General features: G+C 55.5%; 1 protein-coding gene across 2 annotated transcripts in view; it reads right to left on the bottom strand.

The window, feature by feature from the left end:
• DYNC1H1 (dynein cytoplasmic 1 heavy chain 1) overlaps positions 1 to 20425 on the bottom strand; it is a 67292-nt gene that overhangs the window by 4929 nt on the left and 41938 nt on the right. The window contains exons 37-69 of one of the 2 annotated variants that reach the window (XM_046009784.1): positions 20204 to 20344; positions 19723 to 19956; positions 19425 to 19631; positions 19225 to 19346; positions 18629 to 18794; positions 17481 to 17644; positions 14515 to 14644; positions 12815 to 12948; positions 12232 to 12346; positions 11969 to 12130; positions 11671 to 11885; positions 11386 to 11590; positions 10188 to 10361; positions 9960 to 10079; positions 9647 to 9767; positions 8256 to 8451; positions 7708 to 7825; positions 7403 to 7618; positions 6615 to 6827; positions 6355 to 6482; positions 4754 to 4907; positions 4187 to 4333; positions 3942 to 4092; positions 3532 to 3785; positions 3318 to 3452; positions 3135 to 3229; positions 2820 to 2994; positions 2583 to 2658; positions 1767 to 1927; positions 1432 to 1543; positions 1269 to 1329; positions 1062 to 1185; positions 793 to 906 (exon numbers count right to left, since the gene is read on the bottom strand). In XM_046009784.1, coding sequence (XP_045865740.1) covers positions 793 to 906; positions 1062 to 1185; positions 1269 to 1329; positions 1432 to 1543; positions 1767 to 1927; positions 2583 to 2658; positions 2820 to 2994; positions 3135 to 3229; positions 3318 to 3452; positions 3532 to 3785; positions 3942 to 4092; positions 4187 to 4333; positions 4754 to 4907; positions 6355 to 6482; positions 6615 to 6827; positions 7403 to 7618; positions 7708 to 7825; positions 8256 to 8451; positions 9647 to 9767; positions 9960 to 10079; positions 10188 to 10361; positions 11386 to 11590; positions 11671 to 11885; positions 11969 to 12130; positions 12232 to 12346; positions 12815 to 12948; positions 14515 to 14644; positions 17481 to 17644; positions 18629 to 18794; positions 19225 to 19346; positions 19425 to 19631; positions 19723 to 19956; positions 20204 to 20344 — 5040 coding nt within the window. The remainder of the gene's footprint in view (positions 1 to 792; positions 907 to 1061; positions 1186 to 1268; positions 1330 to 1431; positions 1544 to 1766; positions 1928 to 2582; positions 2659 to 2819; positions 2995 to 3134; positions 3230 to 3317; positions 3453 to 3531; positions 3786 to 3941; positions 4093 to 4186; positions 4334 to 4753; positions 4908 to 6354; positions 6483 to 6614; positions 6828 to 7402; positions 7619 to 7707; positions 7826 to 8255; positions 8452 to 9646; positions 9768 to 9959; positions 10080 to 10187; positions 10362 to 11385; positions 11591 to 11670; positions 11886 to 11968; positions 12131 to 12231; positions 12347 to 12814; positions 12949 to 14514; positions 14645 to 17480; positions 17645 to 18628; positions 18795 to 19224; positions 19347 to 19424; positions 19632 to 19722; positions 19957 to 20203; positions 20345 to 20425) is intronic. The other variant, XM_046009786.1, reaches the window with a different exon arrangement.

Genomic DNA, 20425 nt, shown 5'->3' with positions numbered 1-20425 from the left:
CAGCACCCTTTCTAGCTAAGACGATAGCGCGGCTCCTCTGTCAAAGTTGTAAAAGAGCCTTCCAGGGGCGCCTGGGTGTCTCAGTTAAGTCTCTGCCTTTGGCTCAGGTCATGATCTCAGGGTCCTGGGATGGAGCCCCATGTTGGGCTCCCTGCTCAGTGGGGAGCCTGCTTCTCCCTCTCCCTCTGTCCCCCCACCCCTTGATCGTGTGCGTTATGCTCTAATAAATAAAATCTTAAAAAAAAAGCTTTCCACCTTGAACCTCGAGCATCAGGACTTCCGACGAGGCACACTGATACGGATACTGCCAGCGCTTAAGCTAACTTTGCTGTGAATCAGGACACGTTCCAGTAACACCGTGTAGATCAATTATTCAGCCACAGAAAACGCTAACAGGTTTTCTGAAACTGTCAGGAAAACTGGATTATGGCACAAAATAAAACTGCACTTAAGGAGCCCTCTCTTCCTGCCCATGAGCCTCAAGGGACCAGGCTTGGGAGCACAGGCCTGCCGGACACCTATCCTGGATACAATCCGCACTTGGCCTGGGGCTCCGCGGGGGTGTCTGCTCACCTGGGAGCCTGCCCGTTACCGCCTCGCGACCCAACACGGCGCACGTGTATCTTTCAGCCTACTCTCAGGAAGGGACTTCTGGCTACGGCTCAGGACATTTCCAGTGCAGTTAGCCATTTTGGCGCTTCTGGGAAGCGTGGAGACCTCTCCCGAGTCTAGTGATGGGACGGGTGTCCCGGACTATTGCAGACACAGCGCGCGGGAGAAAACCACGTGTACCTTGCAGATCCGTGAGACGGGGATGCTGCTGAACGTCCGCAGCATGTTGGCCTTCACCCCCGGGGGCGGCTCAAACACGAAGATGCGGCCCGCTCGCAGCAGATTCACGGGCACCTGAGGGGGACACGGCGCCTGTCACCATCTAGTTCGCCGTGCGCTTCAGCACACACGCACACGGCGTTGAGACAGAAAGTGGGCCCGCGCGCACACGCGCATGGCGCTGGAACAGAAAGCGGCCGCACGCACTCAGCACGCCCGCCGGCACGCACCTTGGGGTTGATCTCCATGGTGAGGAAGAGCCGGAAGCAGGCGTGCGGCTGCAGGGAGTGCAGCTTCTTCTCCAGCTGCATCAGCCAGCCGGGGGCCAGGTGCACGTTCTTCAGCATCACCCACCTGCCGGGACAGCCGCAGCCACACTTCAGGCTTCCGGGTGCAATTCTCGGGGACTAAGGCTTTCTGAAACAAAGCCAGCCTACCTGCCCGACTTCACGGCCGTATTGATCGCTTTGTCTGCTTGGTTGAAGCCTTCCGCGGAGCCTGGTGCCAGAAAACTCAGCGTCAACAAGGCAGGCCTGGGCCTCAGGGCCCACCACGAATTCCGAGGGGCTTCAGCCCGGTACATTCATCCGGCGCCCTTACCGATCGCAATCGAAGTGATCTGTGTGTTCTGTTCGGCCGCAAGGTCTTCGACGTGCCCGCTGGCATCGTATCCAGGCACGGAGCACATCAGGACGGGAGTATTGGGCTTGACCTAGAGGTGAAGAGATCAGAACTAAGGCAGAGGCTTCCCACCAGATGGTGGATCTGTCGTGGAGACTGGCCTTGCGAAGGGTCCCCCGCCTGAGGTGTGGGCGCCGTGGGACGGCCCAGGTTGGGGGTCAGCCTGGAGCAGGCGTGTGGCCTGACGAGGGGACAGTGACTGGCTGCCGGGGCAGGTGAGACGCACCCGGGCCTGCAGGGAGCCAGAGCCGTACCTCAGTGTCCACGATGTGGGTCAGGTCGAGCGGCTGCTCCATGATGGACATGAAGGACTCCCCCAGGTTTGTGGACACAAACATGTGGGCCATGGCCAGCAGGCGGTCGGGGCGGAAAGCCTGAATCAAGAGCAGGCGGTGGATGGCCTGCCCGATGGGTGCTGCAAGAGGCAAGGATAGGGGTCGGGGGCGGGCGCAGCGCAGACTCCGAGCCGCCCCCGCTGGGACCAGTCCCATGACAAGCCCCGGCCTGATGACACCCGGTGTACAAGACTCAGCTCAAGTGACCCGAGACTCCGTGCTGCCGCTCCAGGTCCTCTCCGCCCCAAGGACCACTGCTGCCGCCTCCTGTCTTCGGTGAACCCTCAGGACATACGCCTGGCAGTGTCTGCTGCGTGGGCCCCTCCGTGGCTACTGGGCAGTTACCGGTTTAACTCCACGGACACCCACGTGTTGCTGAGAACCTTTAGGCGCCGGCACTGTCTAGGGACGCTGCCAGTGACCGCCAGCCCCATCCCTGCTGGGTGGCGGTGCTGGAGCTCGGCCCCTCCCCGCCGCAGCCGGCCAGCACAGGGCCTCGGGCGACTACTCCAGAACAAGCCCACCTCTCCCTTGACGCTGGGCGAGGGCCTGCCTATCTAGGTCTCGTCCGTCGTGAGTGGAGCAGGACTCAGGACCTCAAGCTTTAACGCTGAGATAACTTATTTCAGGAACTGGTGACTTTTTTTTGGGGAAGCATCTCTTCACTTGAGCAGCAAAGCCCAATTGTACACTTGGGTCCAGAATGAAAACACAGGGAGCCTGACACGGGCTTACTGGACGGGGCTTCCTCACTCCAGAGGTACGGGACCGTCTGCTCCGGGGAGCTGCTGTCTAGCCAGATGCCAAACTGCTGTGGAGACGAGAGAGAGAGAGAGCGTTGCCGTGGAGCAGAGCTCGTTTTGTGGGCAGAGAAGTGGAGACGAATGTATCAGACGGCCCACGTGAGTGCGACACACGCAATCCCTCACGGCCAATTTCCTGGAAGAGGCCAGGAAGCGTCCGAACACTCACCTCGTCGGCTTGAACCTTCGCAATGAGGTCTTTGAACGCAGGGAGACAGCTCAACCTCACGACCGCCTCGGCCTGCTCCACGGTCAGGCCCTGGATCTTGGGCGTCGAGCCAGCACTCAGGACGATCTCCTTCCCTCTCAGGAAGTGCTGAAACTCAGCATCGTAGGTGGGCTCCCTGGAGGGGGCGACAGATTAACAGGGGTCCCTGATTCACTTCTGCCGCCCCTGAAGGAGCGGTCACAGGAAGGATTTATTCCCTTTAAGGCCTCGTCCCATGCTCGCAGGCGACCCCCAAAGCAGGGCGGCCGACCTTACCCAATGGCGCCCTTCAGTTTGATCCTGGCCAGCAGCATGGCGAAGGTGATGTGGTCCTGGTGCAGCATGCCCCTGGCCACCCGGTTAAACGCCACCTGGGGACGAGATCGGGCCACGCTGCGGTCCCTGAGTCATGACCTCCCACCATCCCGCCCCGACAGAGCCAAGCGCCGGGCGCTCTACCTGGAAGAGATCCTTCGTTATGATGGAGAGGCGCTGCGTGTGGTCGGTGACGCCCTTGAGGTTGGGGTTCTCGTACAGAACGTTGTGATAAATGTCCAGGAAGAACTGCAGGGAGTACTGGTACAGGAAGTGGATCTGGAAGGGGGTGCACGCCGTGAGGTGGGAGCGCCCAGGAGCGAGGCGCGCCGTCCCGCGGCGGGCGGGCCCCGGTCACCTGCTTCAGGGACTCCATGGTGAAGTAGATGCTGCTGCAGGCGGTGGACAGCGGCAGGTACTGCTGGGACACCGTCTCCACCTCCTGCATGACGATGTCCGTCTCCTCCACCTTCCTCGTCACCTCGGCGGCCTCCCTCTTGAGGTTCTCCAGGGTCGTTATGATGGTGTCGTCGTCCAGGATGCGCCCCTTCACCTCGTTCAGGGCCTGCAGCAGGGACTTCTCCAGCTGGCGCAGCCGGAGCTGGAATTCCCCTGAAATGGTCGGAACACCCCGAGTTTGCCGGCACCCCTGCTCCTCCAGAAGGAAAGCTCTCCCGAGTGTCTGAATAAACCTGACGTGTTCTAGTCCCTTCCAGGTTCACCCCCAACCTGCTCAAGACTCCCGAAGCTCCAGACCCAGAAACACACCTTGAAGTTTAAGGAGGTCGGAGCGTTTTTCATCCACGTCCGGCCTCTCTGCTTTCAGGACTTCATTCAGACACTGGCTCTGTAGACTGCTACGGGTGACCGTGAAGTTGACGAATGTGACCCGGGAACACAAGTCTGGTGGGAATTCCACCTGCCAAAATGAGTAACAGAAACGCCTGCTTTGTCGCCCGAGCCGTGACACCAAGTGCTGTCACTGCTGCGTATCTGAGGTGACTGTTCCTTACCGTTGGATCTCGGGTGGACAAGAAGATCACAAACGATGGTGACAAGTCTATGTCCTGGTCGCCGAGGGTGATCAGCACTCTGCCCCCTGTTCGCCGCACTTCCCGGTTCAGTACCGGATTCAACACCGGATCGTAGCTCTCCACATCCTACGGAAGCGCACACAAACGGACGGTCAGGGCTCCGTAGTATTTATTTTCACCCAAATAACGTGGCATTGACCCTGAGCTCCTGTTCCAAACACACCTCAGGAGCCACCGAGCCACGGAGACCTCCCCGTCTGGTACGGTGGCCATGAGCCATCGGTGGCCACGTCATTAAAACATTCAGGTCCTCAGTCACCCCGGCCACACTCACGTCCACCACAGCGGGCAGCACAGACCAGAGCACATTACCATCGGTGTAGAAAGTCCCACTGGATCGTGATGATTGAGACTCAACACTGTCCGGTTGGCCCAACTTTTCACAGAACAATCGCAAACCTTTACCCTTTGACATCAAACGAGTGCTGTCACTGTCGCGGGCACAGACTCCACTTTTGTACCCCGTCAAGCGTTTGCTGCACACACCTGCACCAGAAGGGGGTTCCCAAACCTCAGCGCGCTCTCCAGGTTCTTCCGGAAGGCGTCGTCCAGGAAGCTGGTGCGCGTGATCTTGCGGTCCTTGTACTCGTTCATGATGAACTCTGTGGCTTGGCCAGAGGGGTCGATGATCAGTGGGTACCTGGGGGGGAGGCGACATTAGAGGAGGGTCAGGGAGCCTTGGCAAAGACGACGGGAAGGCTGTCCCCACCGCTCCAGCGCGGTCTCCAGAGTCCCACGAAGACAAGCATCCAAAAGGCTTGACGCTAAAGCTGTCTTTCTGAAGCACTTCTGTAGGGAGCGAACAAAGTCACAGATTCCCTGGAGCAGGGCAGGGAGGGTTTAAGCCCCCAGGGACCCTCAGGAACAGCAGACACGGCTTAGTCCTCACAAGGAACCTGGGAGAAGGTACCATGAGCACGTCTCTTCTATGAATGAGGAAGACGGGGCACTAAGAGTGATGCGTCCAGGGTCACGTGGCCCATTAAAACACTTTTTAAAAAACGTACCGTACTTACACGTTTGCACAAAATTCAGAAGCTGTGAAAGGGCATACGGTGGGAAAAACCACCCCCCTCCCGTATTTTTTGGTCACGGGTTTCTGGTTTTCTACTCGGAGAAGCTCCAGGCGTTTACAGACACACGTGTGCGTGTGGGTACGTGTCCGTGGGAAGCACACCCGCCCTCTCACGTGGCACCTGTCCTCCCCGCTCGCTGCCTGCCAGAGCAACCCTCTGCGCGTGCGCGTGTGCGGCCGCCCACCATGGAGACGCACAGTGAGCTGCTAACTGGCTCCCGACGGGGGACCCCTGAGGTGCTGTCCGTCTGCTGTCAGTCACACACCGTCCTTAGGTCTGTCATTTGTCACGTGGGCCAGGCTAGTGCCGGAACGGCATGGAGGAGTGCCTGTACGCTCACTCAGAGGAATCCAGCCCGGCACAGACCACACGGACGGATCGACACTCCCACCAGTACCACGGGGCAAGACGTGGAGCCGCAGGCGGGGCCCGAGGGGCTGCTCGCGGAATCAAACGACATCTGTGAGTCTTCATCCTTTGTGTCCGTGGGACAGTGACACACTTCAAGGGCTCCAGGATTTCACGATACTGAGATGAAGCCAGAAACACCCAGTGTGTCTGGGTAGGGAGCTGCTGCAGAGAGGGCCAGGGGCCCTGTATGTGTGTGTTGGGGGGGGTGCCGAGGACCCCCCGGAGCCAGTGTCGAGGGAACTTCACTTCTTACTTGGGCTTCTTAGGCCATGAACCAGGTACAGCAGATTCCCCTCTTCTTAGCTAAGTATTTGCAGGCATTATGATATGCTGAGAGGGTCTGTTCTCCTGTTTGCCCCAACACATAGCCCTGCCAATCCGCCCCGAACGCTCACATGAGAGAGGCTCACGGCAGGACGATTCAGACGGGCAGGAAGCGAGGACGAGGCCCGCGCGTACCCCGCTGGCAGAGACGGGCATCACGCCTGCCGGCGCTGCTCGCCCACTGCCAAGTTCCTACTCAGCTCCTCAGAGACTCTTCAGAAAACACCGGGCGCGCCGCACACAAGGACTCTCGAGTTGCTCTGCGCCGGCTCGTACCTGTTGAACCGCTTCAGCATGATGGCGTTCTCTGTGCACAGGTCGTCCGCAGGTAGGGAGCTGGCTTGCCAGCGAAGGCGCTCGTCGGCGTTGGAGAGGTACTCCGTCCGGGCGATGTCTGTGCGGAACTGAAAGGGGACAGCGGTCACCCCTCCTCCCCAAAACTACAGGTGCCTGGTTTACGAGCCAGCACTGGACCGGCTGAACGGACAGCGGGGTGGCTCCCACATGCAACGCCGGCGCAGCCCCCCGCCCGGTACCTGGATGTTGGCCTGCTGCAAGTGGTGGGACCAGGTGGTGAACAGGTTCTGGCGCATCTGCTGGTCAAAGTAACCCGCGTAGGCGATAAACGCGGCTGACAAGAGGCAGTCCCCGGCGATGGTGGACATCTGGTTTTTGAAAGTCTCACTTGTTTTTTCCCACCGTTCGCGTTCGGCAGACAAACTCTTCAGAAGGGCGGTGCTCCGGTTTACCTACCAGGAAGATGAGCAGGATTCGTGCTGAAAAGGGAAAACCTGTCCCCCCTGCGGGGCTCTGGGTGGGCCGGAGGCGGAAACACTCCAGCTGTTCAGTCTCGGGAGAGATCCAGCTTCCCACGGCGGAGGACAACACAGGTCTCAGAACACGATGGGGCGCGCGAGGGCGCGGAGGAGCAGGGGTCAGCCTTGAGGCGTGGGTGGGAGCAGGGACTGGGCCGGAAGAGCACCCGGGGCAGAGGGCCGGCCGGAGGAAAGTATGCTGGGACCTCGGGAGGAGAACAGGTACGGCGAAGCACACGGGAGTGGACGTGAGACCTGGACACACACCCAGCCGCGGGTGACCCCACTGAAACTGAGGTGGGCAAACACACAGGCAGGGGGCCCCCCAGCTTCAGATCACCCCTTGGCATGATTAACGCTACTCAGTGACTCCTCAGGGAAGCCGGCAGGACTTCTCAGACACAAGCGCTGGCCGAGACGAGGGCAGGGCACGGGCAGGGCTGTTACGCCCCAAGGCCAGAGCGAAGGGGAGTGGGCGGGAAGATGCCGCAGCCTGCGGAGGATCTCACTTTTGCTTCCACGGCGGCCAAGTCTGCTTTGATGGCCTGGGCCTCCGAGATGAGGACGGCGTACTCCTCCTTGTAGCGGGCGATGCTGGCCTCCAGGTCCCGGATCATCTGCTCCACCTCGTTGGCCTTCTGCTGGTTGTCCTTGGCGTCGTCCTCCAGCTTCTGCAGCTCATTCCGCAGGGGCTCCACCCGCTTCAGCATGTCGGCGTAGTTAAGCTGAGGAGACAGACGGTGTTTCTTTCTCAGGAGCGACCGGGTGTGGGGGGGTGCTTTTTCCACCAGGAGCTCCGGGCCACGCCAGCTACCTGCGCGATTGCCCACTTCACCATAGGCCCGCAGGCCAGGGACGCCCGGTTCACGATCTCATAGTTGTAGCTGGGGTTGGACATGTAGTTTTTCTTCATCTTCTCTCTGATGGCATCGCTGCAAGAGAGGAAACGGAGTTCCAAACAGGTGTAGGCTGAATACAGAGTTTTTAGGAAACTGCAACGTAAAGGCCGGCCCCCATCGGCTGCCCCCGTGTTCCGGGTGATGGTGGCCCCGCCGGGGGGAAGACCTCTGAGCCCCTGCCCCGCCCTTCCGACGGGAGGCAGTGCCCGCCACGGGCTCTGGGGCAAGGCGCTCCCAACTACTAGTGCTGACGGGCGTTCGGCTCACGGGTCAAGGAACCGGAGAGCTAGTGCCAGGAACGGGAGGGAGAAACCGGCCAACCAGTCTGAGGGAACCGGCCTGGAAGGCGTGCGTGCTATTACGGACGCTGCCTTCTGGAATATACCCCCGGCCACGGCGACAGGACGTCATAGCAGACCTCCCAGCGTCTGGGCCCTGTCTTCCGCTCCCAGGCAGCGCTCACCTGATCTCCTCTGCAGAGAAGTTGACGATGGTGGGGATGAAGTTCTCCCTCATGATGATGGAGCGGATCTGCTTCCAGTCCGTGGTGCTCTCGCCCAGCAGCAGGCAGATGGACTCAAGCGCCAGCTTCACGGCCGCGGGGGGGTTGGCCATGGACCGCACCTCCACCAGGTGCTGCTTCTTGATCGACTTCACGGCTGAGCACAGCAGCAGCAGGAGAGGCGGGGCGGGAGGGCAACAGAGGGAGGGCGGTGAGGGGCCGCCGCGCAGCAGGGCCATGGCTCCCGACAAGGGGGTCCCCTCCTGAGAAGGTCTGAGCAAGCAAGACTTTTCGTCTTTTAACTTCAACTAGAATGGCAGGAGGGACCTGCCTTTGAAATACGAGGTCCTCCCTGTACTAGCAAACCCACCGCGACTGGTCCGTGGACAGCAAGGCGCCGCCTTCAGCGAGCTCTCCCAGCCCCACGAGCTCCACCCCCAGAAAGACATTTTCATCACGTGTGCGTCTTCCACAACTCAAGCAAAGATGTTTTCAATTTGCCAGAATTTAGAAACCGCCGGCCTGGCTGCGTGAATACAGTTCTAAAACGATGGTCAGTGCCTTCCACAAGCTGAAACAGTCGCCTAGCCTTGATGAAAACACTTTCTCAGTGGTTACTCGGTGGTGAGAACCATATTAAGTTCTCATTTAATCCAAATCTCAAGGAAAATCTATAGTTTGGACGCTGTCAATTCCTCCTGATGTGTAAGAGGAAGCCCTTGCTTTGGAGCAAACACTGTGGGGCCAGGAGGGAGCACCTAGGCACCTAGGTCAGCAGTCGCTGGCCCGGCAGGAGCGCACTTGGACAACCACGAGACGGCGACACTGTGCGCTTCACGGCATTTCTGCTGACGTTCAAGTCAGGGATTCGTAAAACTATATTCACGTAATTATCACCAGATTTTTAAAAAACCCCATGTATTCACATAAACCTCATTTTGTCAACCATCTCTCATGAGAAGGGCTCCACTCTGGTGGAAGCAGTGTTACAAGAACTTCGCTTTCTGGGGCGCCTGGGTGGCTCAGTGGGTTAAGCCTCTGCCTTCCATTCAGGTCATGATCTCAGGGTCCTGGGATCAAATACCACATCGGGCTCTCTGCTCAGCAGGGAGCCTGCTCCCCCCGCACCCCCCGCCTGCCTCTCTGCCTACTTGTGATCTCTGTCAAATAAATAAATAAAATCTTAAAAAACAAAACAAAACACACACAACCAACCACCCAAACGAAAAACCATTGCTTCCCGAGATGAAGGCAGTCTCCAGCGTTTCGGGAAGCCGTGAGATACCGACCAGGCTCAGTCCCCACACTCCGCCGCACCGCGGACGGATTGAGAACCGACCGCACGGACGTACCATTCTGGGCCTCGATGACAGCAGGCTCCACCTTGTCCAGGTCCTCCTTGACGCTCATTTGTTTGTCTGCGATCACTTCCTGCTGCTTATGCAGCTGCTCCTGGATCTCCTGGCTCATCACCTAGAAAGCACGAAGGCTCGGCTATGGGTCCTGGCTACTTTGCCGAGTGACTCCTGAACACTCCTTGCCCCGCCCGGACACCCCCAACCCCAACCCGTCAGACTCCGAAGCCCACTCAGACTGGACTTGCTAGGCTCCCGGAGACGGCCGGAGCGGGCCCAGCCGGCTGGGGCTCCTGAGGCAAACACTCACCTTCTTCTTCTCTGCCTCCTGCTGGTCCTTCACCATCTTCTTCAGCTTGTCATTGGCGGCCGCGTTCTTGACCTCCAGCTCTTGGCTCTTTATCCTCAAGTCGCGCCGCAGCTCCTCCACCTGAGGGACAGACGCCACGTGAGGAAAACGTAACGATGCGGAAATGACCGGGAAAGGGGCCTTATGGCAGCCCCCTGCCCGTAAGGGAGGCGAACCCCTAGGATGTACCTGGTCAACCGTCTCTTTGATTTTCCTGAGCCCGACGTTCAAGTGCATCTGCTGCTCCTCCAGCTCGCTCCGCTTCTCGTGGAACAGGTTGGCGTAGTGGTTGATGAAGTCCAGGTAGTGGCGAGGCGTGATGGCCATCGTTCTGCCCCCGCGCTTTGCCAGCCGAGCGTTAGCCTTTTAGAAAACAGTTCGATCTTGTCACTCTTCAGGACGTTCTCTGTGATTTCACCTCAGAAAGCTAGCTGCTCTGCCAGGTGACGTGGCGGCACGGACGCGGCCCTCAGGAGTCACGCCTGAGCTGGGGTCTCGGCTCAGCCTCCTGGGAGATCCCAGGGAGCCCCTCAGACCCCTAAGTTCTCTCCTCAAACGTCTCTACAACCCAGAGGTGACCTTGGCGACCCAGACGTGTACTCTGTATGAACAGTTTCTATGACTGCAGTACCGAGCACTCTGCCCTGATTTCTGCTGATCTTCCACGGACACCAAAGTAAGAGATGGCAGCAGGAGGAGGGCAAGAGGGCACAGCTGTGTGTGACCGGCTGCTCTGGCCCCTCAGGCTAGCGCAGGGCAACAGAATGTGAGACCAGCAAGGGAAGCCAGGGCCAGGCCACATCCCAGAGGCAGTGGGGGTGGCCTGCAGGTGCGGCAGAGCAGCGGCCCTCAGGGCACCTACAGGCTTAGAGTGGGTTTTACAAAGCCTTACGGGGGGAGCGAATGGGACCCCTCCATGATAAGGAGTGAGCAAACCCCAGTCAGTGGGCCAAATCCCGCCACTGCCTGTTTCTGCAAACACAGCGCTGGAGAACACGGCCCTACCCACCTGCTCACACGTGGGCTGTGGAGGCTGCGTACCGAGGCAGGGCCGAGTCGCTCAGAGACCCTCCTAGTCCAGAAAGTCCAAGACATTCACTATCTGGCCTTTTACAGGGAAAGCATGCTGACCCCTGGTTGGGAATGGACAGCTAGGATGGACACACCCACACACCCACACACACACACACTGGCAGTGAGACAAGCAAAGTAGAAAAGAACGCTTCACAGAGGTTGCGGCCAGAGGGCAGCAAAGGTCAGTGACCCCCGGGGGTGTAGCCTGGTAACGAGAAGGAGGAAGTGCTCCTGAGAGAGGTACCAACAGGCCATGGTGTTGTGTCTACTATCGGGGAGCCTCCGCGCTCCTCTGTCCGGACACGGAGCTCACCTGGTGCAGAGTCTGGTGAACAAACACGCAGCTGTTCACGATAGCTTCACGGTGCGACGGTGGCTGTGGCAGTTTGTCATACACGACGGGCATGTAATCAGGCACAATGTAATTGGGCTTCTCCAGGTCCATTTTGCTTGTGAATTCCTTGCCCACTTGATACAGGGCTTCCGTGGACCAGTCCCCAAACCAGTTCAACACACACCTGAAAGAGACGGCCACGTTTCCCACAGCTCCCCAGAGTGGGGCTGCCCATGACCCGGGGCCGGGCGGACACCGGCATACCTGTTGAAAAGCGCCGGGGAGGTGGCCGCGCGGTCCTTGAGCCCCTCTGAGGATGGGTTCATGGTGAAGACAACGTGGAGGTTGCGGATGACCTGGCTGGTGAACCACTTGTACAGCTCCTCGTGGGAGTCCAGCATCAAGCCCTCCTTCTGGGCCCCCTCTTTGCACTGGGTCATCAGGGTGGCATACTCGTCCCCTTCGAAGAGGCCGGGAACCTGGCAAACGAGAGAGCACGACTACCGACTGGTCCTAGTGTCCCGCAACGGTGCATAGGCAGCACCACGCATGGGGCGCTCACCTCCCCGTTGGCCAGCAGCGTGTTCATGCGCTCCAGGAACCCGGAATCTAACACATTGGACTCGTCCATGATGAATGCGATCTTTTCATTCTTACAGCCAGAGCGCCTCAACACGGTCCGAAGATCCTCATCGAAGTCTTCCCCCGTGTACTTCCTATGCACCTGCAGAAGCAGTCACCGGGTCAGGTCCGTTCTCGTTCAAGGGGTCTTGTGCGCGCGTCAGGAATCCGCTGTTGGGGCGCGCAAGTGTCGACCAGACCTACCTTAATCTGGTACACGCTCAAACCATTCATCCAGGCCACAAAACGGGACAGGGTGGTTTTTCCCGCTCCGCTGACACCAATCAGAAGCAAGTGGCCTTGAGGCTGGCGGAATATTCTGCAACATTATCAGAAAAAGATAAAATTCGAGACTTTTATGATCTGGTCCCCTGTCAACACTCAAGTCCTAAACTTTCTCAGGAGTTAATCTACAACAGCTTTAATGTGTTTCAACTTGAATCGGTATGTTAAACAGTTGTTAAGCAATTGCTATCCACCAGGACCGGGGGGTGCAATACCCACAGGACACGGTCCTGTCCTCAGATACTCAGGTGGCAGGAGGCAGACAGACCCGATTCTAGCGGAGCTTTCAGTCATGGTCGGCACAGACCTCCAGCAGGAGCCGAGTAAGTGCCGAGCAGCAGGCAAGTATGCAACAGAAACTGAGAAGGGCAGGGGAAGGGGGGACAAGAGGAGGGTGGAGGCGAGGTGGGGGAAGGTCTGTCGGGAGGCCTGGCAGGATTCCCCACCACTACGTCAACAGCGGCTCAGGCCAGGGCTGAGCCTGTCACAGCAGAAAACTCACCGGTCGATCCTGAGCACGTGGTCTAACACTTCGTTAAACAGGACCAGAGGGACATCAAGTTCTTCTTCATAGAAGACTTTCAGCCGAGCTTTGACGTAGTCTCTCAATTCCTCCTGGTCGACGGGGATGTAATCCTGTAGGAGAACAGGTAAGACCCAAATTACTAAGAAATCATCTTTGTTATTAGCCAACTGTACTTCCGTATACTTAGGGGCACCTGGCTGGCTCAGTTGGTACAGCATGAGCCTCTTGACCTTAGGGTTTTCGGTTCAAGCCCCACATTGGGTGTACACATTGTTTAAAAAAAAAAATCTTTAAAAAATTGCAAAAAAGGTATCATTTACGGCATAACAACAAAAGTGTAAATTAACTAGGACTGGATCTAACGGAGAATTTTTGTAGAGTAAACGGACCTTCACTAAAAAAGACCTCACAGAAGGACGTAAATAAATGAAGACAGAGACCACGACCAAGCAGGGAAAAGCACACTACTGTAAAAACGCCAGTTCCATCCAAACGGACAGAGAAAGTCAGTGCAGTCCTGGCCTCAATCCCAAGGGTGGGCAGCATGGTGGTTTCAGCACAAACTGACAAGCCAGCTCTAAATTTCATTTGGAAGAGGAATGGTCAAGAAGTCCCTAAAGATGAACCAAGTGTGAAGGCGTCTGCCACCGGACTTCACCACCTTCCTGAGCGCGGGAAGCAACAACTGACCAGCAGAGCAGGCCTGAGCCTCTGAAACAGACCCCTGCACGTGGGGAGCCCTCCGCGGGAGAGATGCTGCCAAGTGAGGGATTATCCAACCAACAGTGCTGGGTCCAGTGTTGGGACAACGGACACCCCTCAGGAAAAACAAAACAGACCTGGAGCTACACACACCTACACACACACACACACACAATTATAGACGGGTTATGGGTTAAACGACGGAGCTTTAACAACATTTGCTCCTTAAAAGACACTATAGAAACGGCGACAGATGAACCACTGGGAGAAGATGGTGCCTATAAATGAGCAGGGTTAGGATCTAGAGTCCAGAAATAAGCAGAAAATTCTAGCAACACCAAACAAACCTATCTTGCTATCTCTTGCTTCTGTGTGGCCCTCTTTAAGACCCAGCGCCAGGGTCCGCTCTACTGATATCTCTCCCCAGACGGAGCTGCTTCCACCATGTTGAACTGCGAGCTCCCCACGGGAAGCCCTGGCTCATCCCTGCGTCTGTCTGCCCTTCCTACTGAATGAAATGTGTACTGAAACTACAACGTACTAGAACATCCTACCCTTTTGGAAAAAGGATAGCTCATAGCTATTCTGGGAACATCAACTTTGTTTAGTACAAAGTATATGAAATATTTTCACCCAACTTATTCACAATTAGCTCATTTTTATAGTGTGAGGAGAGAGAAAGCAAAGGGAAAGCCCCCTTTTGCTGCAAACACGTGGGAGCCGTGACCCCCGCTGGCGGCAGTGGCGCGGCTCTCGTAGTGGCCACCTCACGGGCGGAGGACACACACAGCGGGCCAGCGGGCCGCAGCCGCACTCCTGGATCGTCGGCCCCATGTTACCGGCAAATACGCAGTGCACCGAGCCCACAGCCAGTGCTCACTTACAGGTGCATCAGGAAAAAGGTATTGTTGGTTAGAAGATGACTCTGGCTAAGAAGACAGAAGGAAGTATTTCTGAAGTGACGTATTTGTTACCTTTGACAACCAGTTGCTGTACAGGATGGGCCGGCTCATCGCCTTCTCTTTGTCTATGTTGGGGAAGTGCTTCAGAGCAACCATGTCAATGTTCTCATCGGTCCAGCGCCTCTCCTCGTCTTCCACGAGCCTGTTGGAAGCAGAGGGGATGCCTGTCAGTCCAAACAGAGGCTGTGCTGAGAAAACACCAGGTTTTGTTGGTGCTGAGGGCAACTGAAAGAGCCAGAATTAGCCTTTACGGAAATTTTCATTTTCCACAAATAGAAAAACCTAAGAATCTGAATTCCAGACAGCTTAAACAATCCAAAATTCTGACATTAAATGTAAAACCCCTCGAAGCTATGGAATCACTACATCTAAAAAAATTCCTTTGGGGCGCCAGGCCAGCTTAGTTGGCAGAACGCGACACTCTTGATCTTGGGGTCATGAGTGCAAGCCCCATGTTGGGCGTAGAGATTACTTATTTATTTAGATTTTATTTATTTATTTATTTGACAGAGATCACAAGTAGGCAGAGAGGCAGGCAGAGAGAGAGGAAGAAGCAGGCTCCTGAGATCATGACCTGAGCCGAAGGCAGAGGCTTAACCCACTGAGCCACCCAGGCGCCCCAGGTGTAGAGATTATTTAAAAAACAAAAGCAAGGGGCGCCTGGGTGGCTCAGTGGGTTAAAGCCTCTGCCTTCGGCTCAGGTCATGATCCCAGGGTCCTGGGATCGAGCCCCCCATCGGGCTCTCTGCTCCGCAGGGAGCCTGCTTCCTCCTCTCTCTCTGCCTGCCTCTCTGCCTACTTGTGATTTCTCTCTGTCAAATAAATAAAATATTGAAAAAAAAAAGAAAAAAAAAGCCAAAACAAAAGCAAAAACAAAAGTCAAAAAGTCTCCTTTAATAATGTCTAATCACATTGATTTTTTAGTATATGTGCTGCCGAAGCGAGCACTAATCACATTGATTTTTAAAACAGCCAACAGCAGGGGCACCTGGGTGGCTGGTCAGTTGAGCGTCTGCCTTTGGCTCAGGTCATGATCCCAGAGCCCTGGGATAGAGCCACACTTAAGGCTCCTTGCTGGGCAGGGAGTCTGCATTTCCCTTGGTCTCTGCCCCTGCTTGTGCTGTTTCCCTCCCTCTCTCTCAAGTAAGTAAAACCTTAAAAAAATAAGATAAAATGACAATATGATTCTAACTTCTAAGCTTGCCTAATATAAAGTTCCCGGTATCAGGGGGGCAGTAAGAGAACAGGAACAGGGGACCGACCTGCACACCGCCAGAGACAGGGCTTATGAAGAGAACCACAGAGCAAGCAGGTGAGACCTGTCCTGTGGAGGGGGACGGGGGCAGACCCATTCTGAGAAGCCGACTCTGTGATCTTAGTGGGCCACCAGGGGCGGGTCTAGTGGAGGCAGGGCCTGTGGTCACTGCAGCCAGTCGCAGGGCACAAGCAGCACGGCCAGTGCTACACTCTGATAGAAACAAAATTTCGTCGCTGGTGTCTTGGGAAATCTGGTAAAATTGTATTATTGCTCAAGTTTTCCATTATTAAAAAAGAGAGTAAGCTAGCATGTTCCTTGCTCCCCCTTACTTCGCCCATCTGGGGCGCTGGGCTCTTGGTCAGGGCAGCTGTGTGGAACTCAAGGACTCCAGGGAGCCTGACTTGAAAGCCGGCCGTCTCCAGTAAAGCAACATTCTGGGACTCCTTGAAAGCACAGATGAGAAGAGCCGCTGGAGGCAGGACTCATCGGTCTAGTGGTGCAGTTGCCAAATGGATAGGTACTTCTCAGTCTGGAGGGAGCCACCCACCCTGGGTTCTCCCGGGGAAGAACCGCTAATTGTTACCAACCATGTACACCTGCGGTGGTGAGTGGTCAGAGGGACGGGCTGTCTCACACTCACCCTGGGAGTAAGGGGACCTGGTCTGCCATCAGAGCCTTGCCCTCCTACACCGTTCTGAGTAACCCAGTTCACAGGCAGAACATTTCCCCAAATAATGTGGGCAGGAAACCGTGGTGCCACATTAAATAGTAAATCAATTATGATTTGCTGCTTAGAAGCTTGGAGTTAAAGCAACATAAATTTAACTTTTTATCACCAGCCTAAACTGAGCCTACAAGTCCATGAAGACTAACACACATAAAATTAAAAATGGAATATTAAAAATACAAGAAAAAGAAAAAAAAATGACAAGACAGGAGCTAGGAAAATTAAGAATTTATTGTCAAATAAAGATCTTCCTCAAGTATAAAGAATGTAAGAATTTGGTTCTGGCTAAAGAAAAATAATTGACAAGATTCCTCAAGAGGTAAAAACTCAAATTTTCACTCTGGCATTTCCTGCGACTCAAACCACAAGTTTCCACGATCCACTAAGTACAGGTGATGTCCCTAGAAAAACTCAGAAGCTGCAAGGCAACTCCTGAGGCAAGCAGCTGACAGGAAGAGAAAACTGAAGTCCCAGGGACAGAACTGCAAACCCTCCCATAAAAGGATGGAGGGTGAGGAGTGGGGGTCATGGAAACCCTATGCCAGGTGGTTGTTAGAAGGCATTCAATCATGGGTTTCTGGTTTTGTTTCTGCTTACTTAATCTCTACATCCAATGTGGGACTTGAACTCATGACCCCAAGGTCAAGAGTCACATGCCAGCCAGGTGCCCCTGGAAGACATTCAAATTCTTGAGACCTCTAGCTTTGACCAGACTAGGCGGTGCCCACTTGACGGATGCAGAGATTAATGGAAGTGCCTCGCCCCATGCCACTCGGTAAGCAGCCCAGGGCAGTCCCTGCTCCCTGAGACCCATCAACACTGGGGGTGGCTGTGCTCAGTGCCCAGACACAAGGCTGACCTTGTCCGCTCCCTTCCACCAGCAGCAGAGCCTGGCTCAAATCTGGCCAGCCCAGCCTTGCACAGATCCTACCTTGGAGGGTGGCTAAGAGAGGGAGCAGGGAAGCATGCAGCTAACCGCATCCCCGGCTTTACCTGTCTTGGAAGAGACGCAGGGCTTCGTGTGCCCAAATCCGGATGAGGCCTTCCACGGGCAGAGTCTCCAGAGGTCTCAGGGCCTCGAAGATCCCCCGCACCCACCTCGTCATCTCACGGGGGGAGTAGATATAGTGGGGTTGTGTGTCCTGAGTGAATCTCTCCTGCGGTTTGGGAGAGTGGAGGTACATGTAAATATCTTAAGACGTGAAAAATGAATAAAAGAGCAAATGCTGTATAACATTTTTATATTGAAAATGAACCACCTTCGTCCTGGAATATTGAAGGACGAATTAGTAATGTTGGAACAACTAGACAACTATCCAGAACAAAGTTCGATGCAAGCTGCTCATTTTAATATTGAAATTAATTATATTTGAAAGAAACTACAAAAAATTCTTCCAAAAATACTTTAAAAAAGGTAATTCCTTGGGGCACCTGGGTGGCTGAGTGGGTTAAGCCTCTGCCTTTGGCTCAGGTCCTGATCTCAGGGTCCTGGGACCAAGCCCCACATCAGGCTCTCTGCTCTGCAGGGAGCCTGCTTCTCCTCTCTCTCTACCTGCCTCTCTGCCTACTTATGATCTCTGTCAAATAAATAAAATCTAAAAAAAAAAAATAATAAAAATGTAATCCCTGAAATGCAGAAATAAAGACAAAAAAATGACATTAAAATTTCTGCAGAGAAAGCTGCAGTTCTACAAAATCAAAAGCAAACTAAATACCAGGAAACATATTTGCAACACGGGACAGGAAGCATTCATAAAGCACCAGGAGCGCAATGCTGTCCCCACGGGCAGACGGCGGCACTTGAAGGGCTCCTGGAAGCCTTCCCCGAAACAGGCAAGGCACAAGAACCACGTCTCTTTTTCACTAAAGCCCACCTTTTTTTTTTTTTTTTTTTAAGATTTTATTTATTTATTTGACACAAAGAGACACACAGTGAGAGAGGGAACACAAGCAGGGGAGTGGGAGAGAGAAGCAGGCTTCCTGCCGTGCAGAGCGCCTGATGTGGGGGCTCGATCCCAGAACCCTGAGATCATGACCTGAGCCAAAGGCAGATGCCACCCAGGTGCCCCTCACTAAAGCCCAAAGCCCAAACTTGTAACAGCGTTCTTTAGTTCCCAGAGGAGCAGAGGAGCCCCGCGTACCTGAGACATGGTATAGAACTCCACCATGGCGGCCGTGAGCGGCTCGGCGTACGTGCGCAGGGACGGGATGAGCCTGAGCATGGCCCGGTTGAAGGTGCCATAGATCTGCGTCAGGGAGGCGGGTCCCGGGTAATCCACATACACAACAGGCACGTGACGCAAGAATCTGTGAGGACAGCCGGCTCAGCCACTCCAGTGACGGAGCAGTGCGCCCGAGTCGCCCAGCCCCAAGTGCCTTCCCAATCGGCCCACGCAGGCTTCATGTCACAGTTCACACAGCGACACACACAAACCACTCATGCCCGGGTCTGACACGTAGATGCAAAAACTTGCAGAGCCAAGCAAAGATGGGAAAGTGATTCCGGCTTCCGCCCCATCTTGGCCCCACAGGTCTGCGGCGGTCAGCCCATTACCCCCCCAGAGAGCTGGAGCTTTTGTTTTCAAGTGTGTTTTCCTGGGATCGCAGCACAGCGCAAGGAGGCCGCAGTATTTTGTTTCCTTTTTATAACTGAAGCCAGATTTTCACTGTGCTACATCTAAAGCAATCGTGGAATAGGTAAGTTGTGAGGCGAGGGCAGTCTACAGAGCGGTGTTACCTGTGAGACAGGGGCTTTCTTCCAGGATCGGTGGGTGGATTACAAGCCCCGACAAACTGGATTCTCTCCAGCTTCACCCACGTTTGGTCTGAGGTTCGGTAAAAGCCTCCGTGCTCCACCATCTGAGGGCAAGCGGGAGCGTTAGCTCAGCAGGAGCCAACGCGAGCAAGGGCAGCGGGGACTCGGGGATGCACACACACCTGTCTGATGAAGGATATGACCCTCTGGGTCCCGTATTTATCCATGTCCGGCAAGTTGATCTCATCGCAGAATAGGACCAGCCACTTCCCAAGCTGAACAGGAGCCAGGACGACCCCGTTCGGTGTGCGTCTGTACTCGCAGTAGTGGTCGAACGTCTTCAGCAGCAGCTCGGGGGTGGTCGCACTCGAGAAGTTAAGACCCACGACCTTGGGATAGGAAGAACCAAACGAAGGCCCGTAAGCCCCATCCCGCATCTGAGCACCAGAAGGCTTGCTGCCCACGTCCCAGCCTCTTTACCTCCATGTCAGGCAAGGCCCGGAGGGCGCTGAAGAGCGTCATGGTCTTGCCAGAGCCCGGGGGGCCACACAGGACCAGTGGCTTGTGCTCAGCCAGCCAGGTGTACAAGAGGGCTTCGTGGCGGACAGTGTCCAGAGTCGGCACGACGACGTCGGGGGCCGCCACTTTGTGCGTCTCCACTTCAATCTGAGGCACCTTGGCCTGCCACGGCGACCACTCTCCGCTGATGGACACCTACACCCAGAGAAGGAGCCCGGGTCACTCTGGGACCCACACACTACCTCACTTAGAGACTCGCTTGTTTTCACACAAAACACGACTTGCATATTCATCTGTTTTCCTTTTATACCACATAAAACAAAGATCGGAACCTTTTTATGAAATGGAAAGAAAGCCAAGCCCACAGTGAGGTGGTTCTGGGAGGAATTAAGCCAACCGGGCAAGATCAAGGGGAAGAAGGCCACGCCCTCCGTGCCCGTACCTCGTAATCGATGATCGGTATGTTGGGCGCGGCGGGCAGCGGCACCGTCGTGATTCTTCGGATGTATTCACCGAGCTCTGCTCTCATTTTCAGCCGACTGTCTCCAGACAAGGACCAGAGTATGGCATAAACCAGATACCGCTATTGAAAGAGAAAACAAAACCCATTTTTTTTAAATACAGTTACAACAATAAAGACACTATCAGCAACAATAACCTTGAA

Source organism: Meles meles, chromosome 6, assembly GCF_922984935.1.
Source record: "Meles meles chromosome 6, mMelMel3.1 paternal haplotype, whole genome shotgun sequence".
Taxonomy (NCBI): Eukaryota; Metazoa; Chordata; class Mammalia; order Carnivora; family Mustelidae; genus Meles; species Meles meles.
The sequence above is the reverse complement of the archived record's forward strand: the minus strand, read 5'-3'. Positions and strand labels throughout refer to the sequence as shown.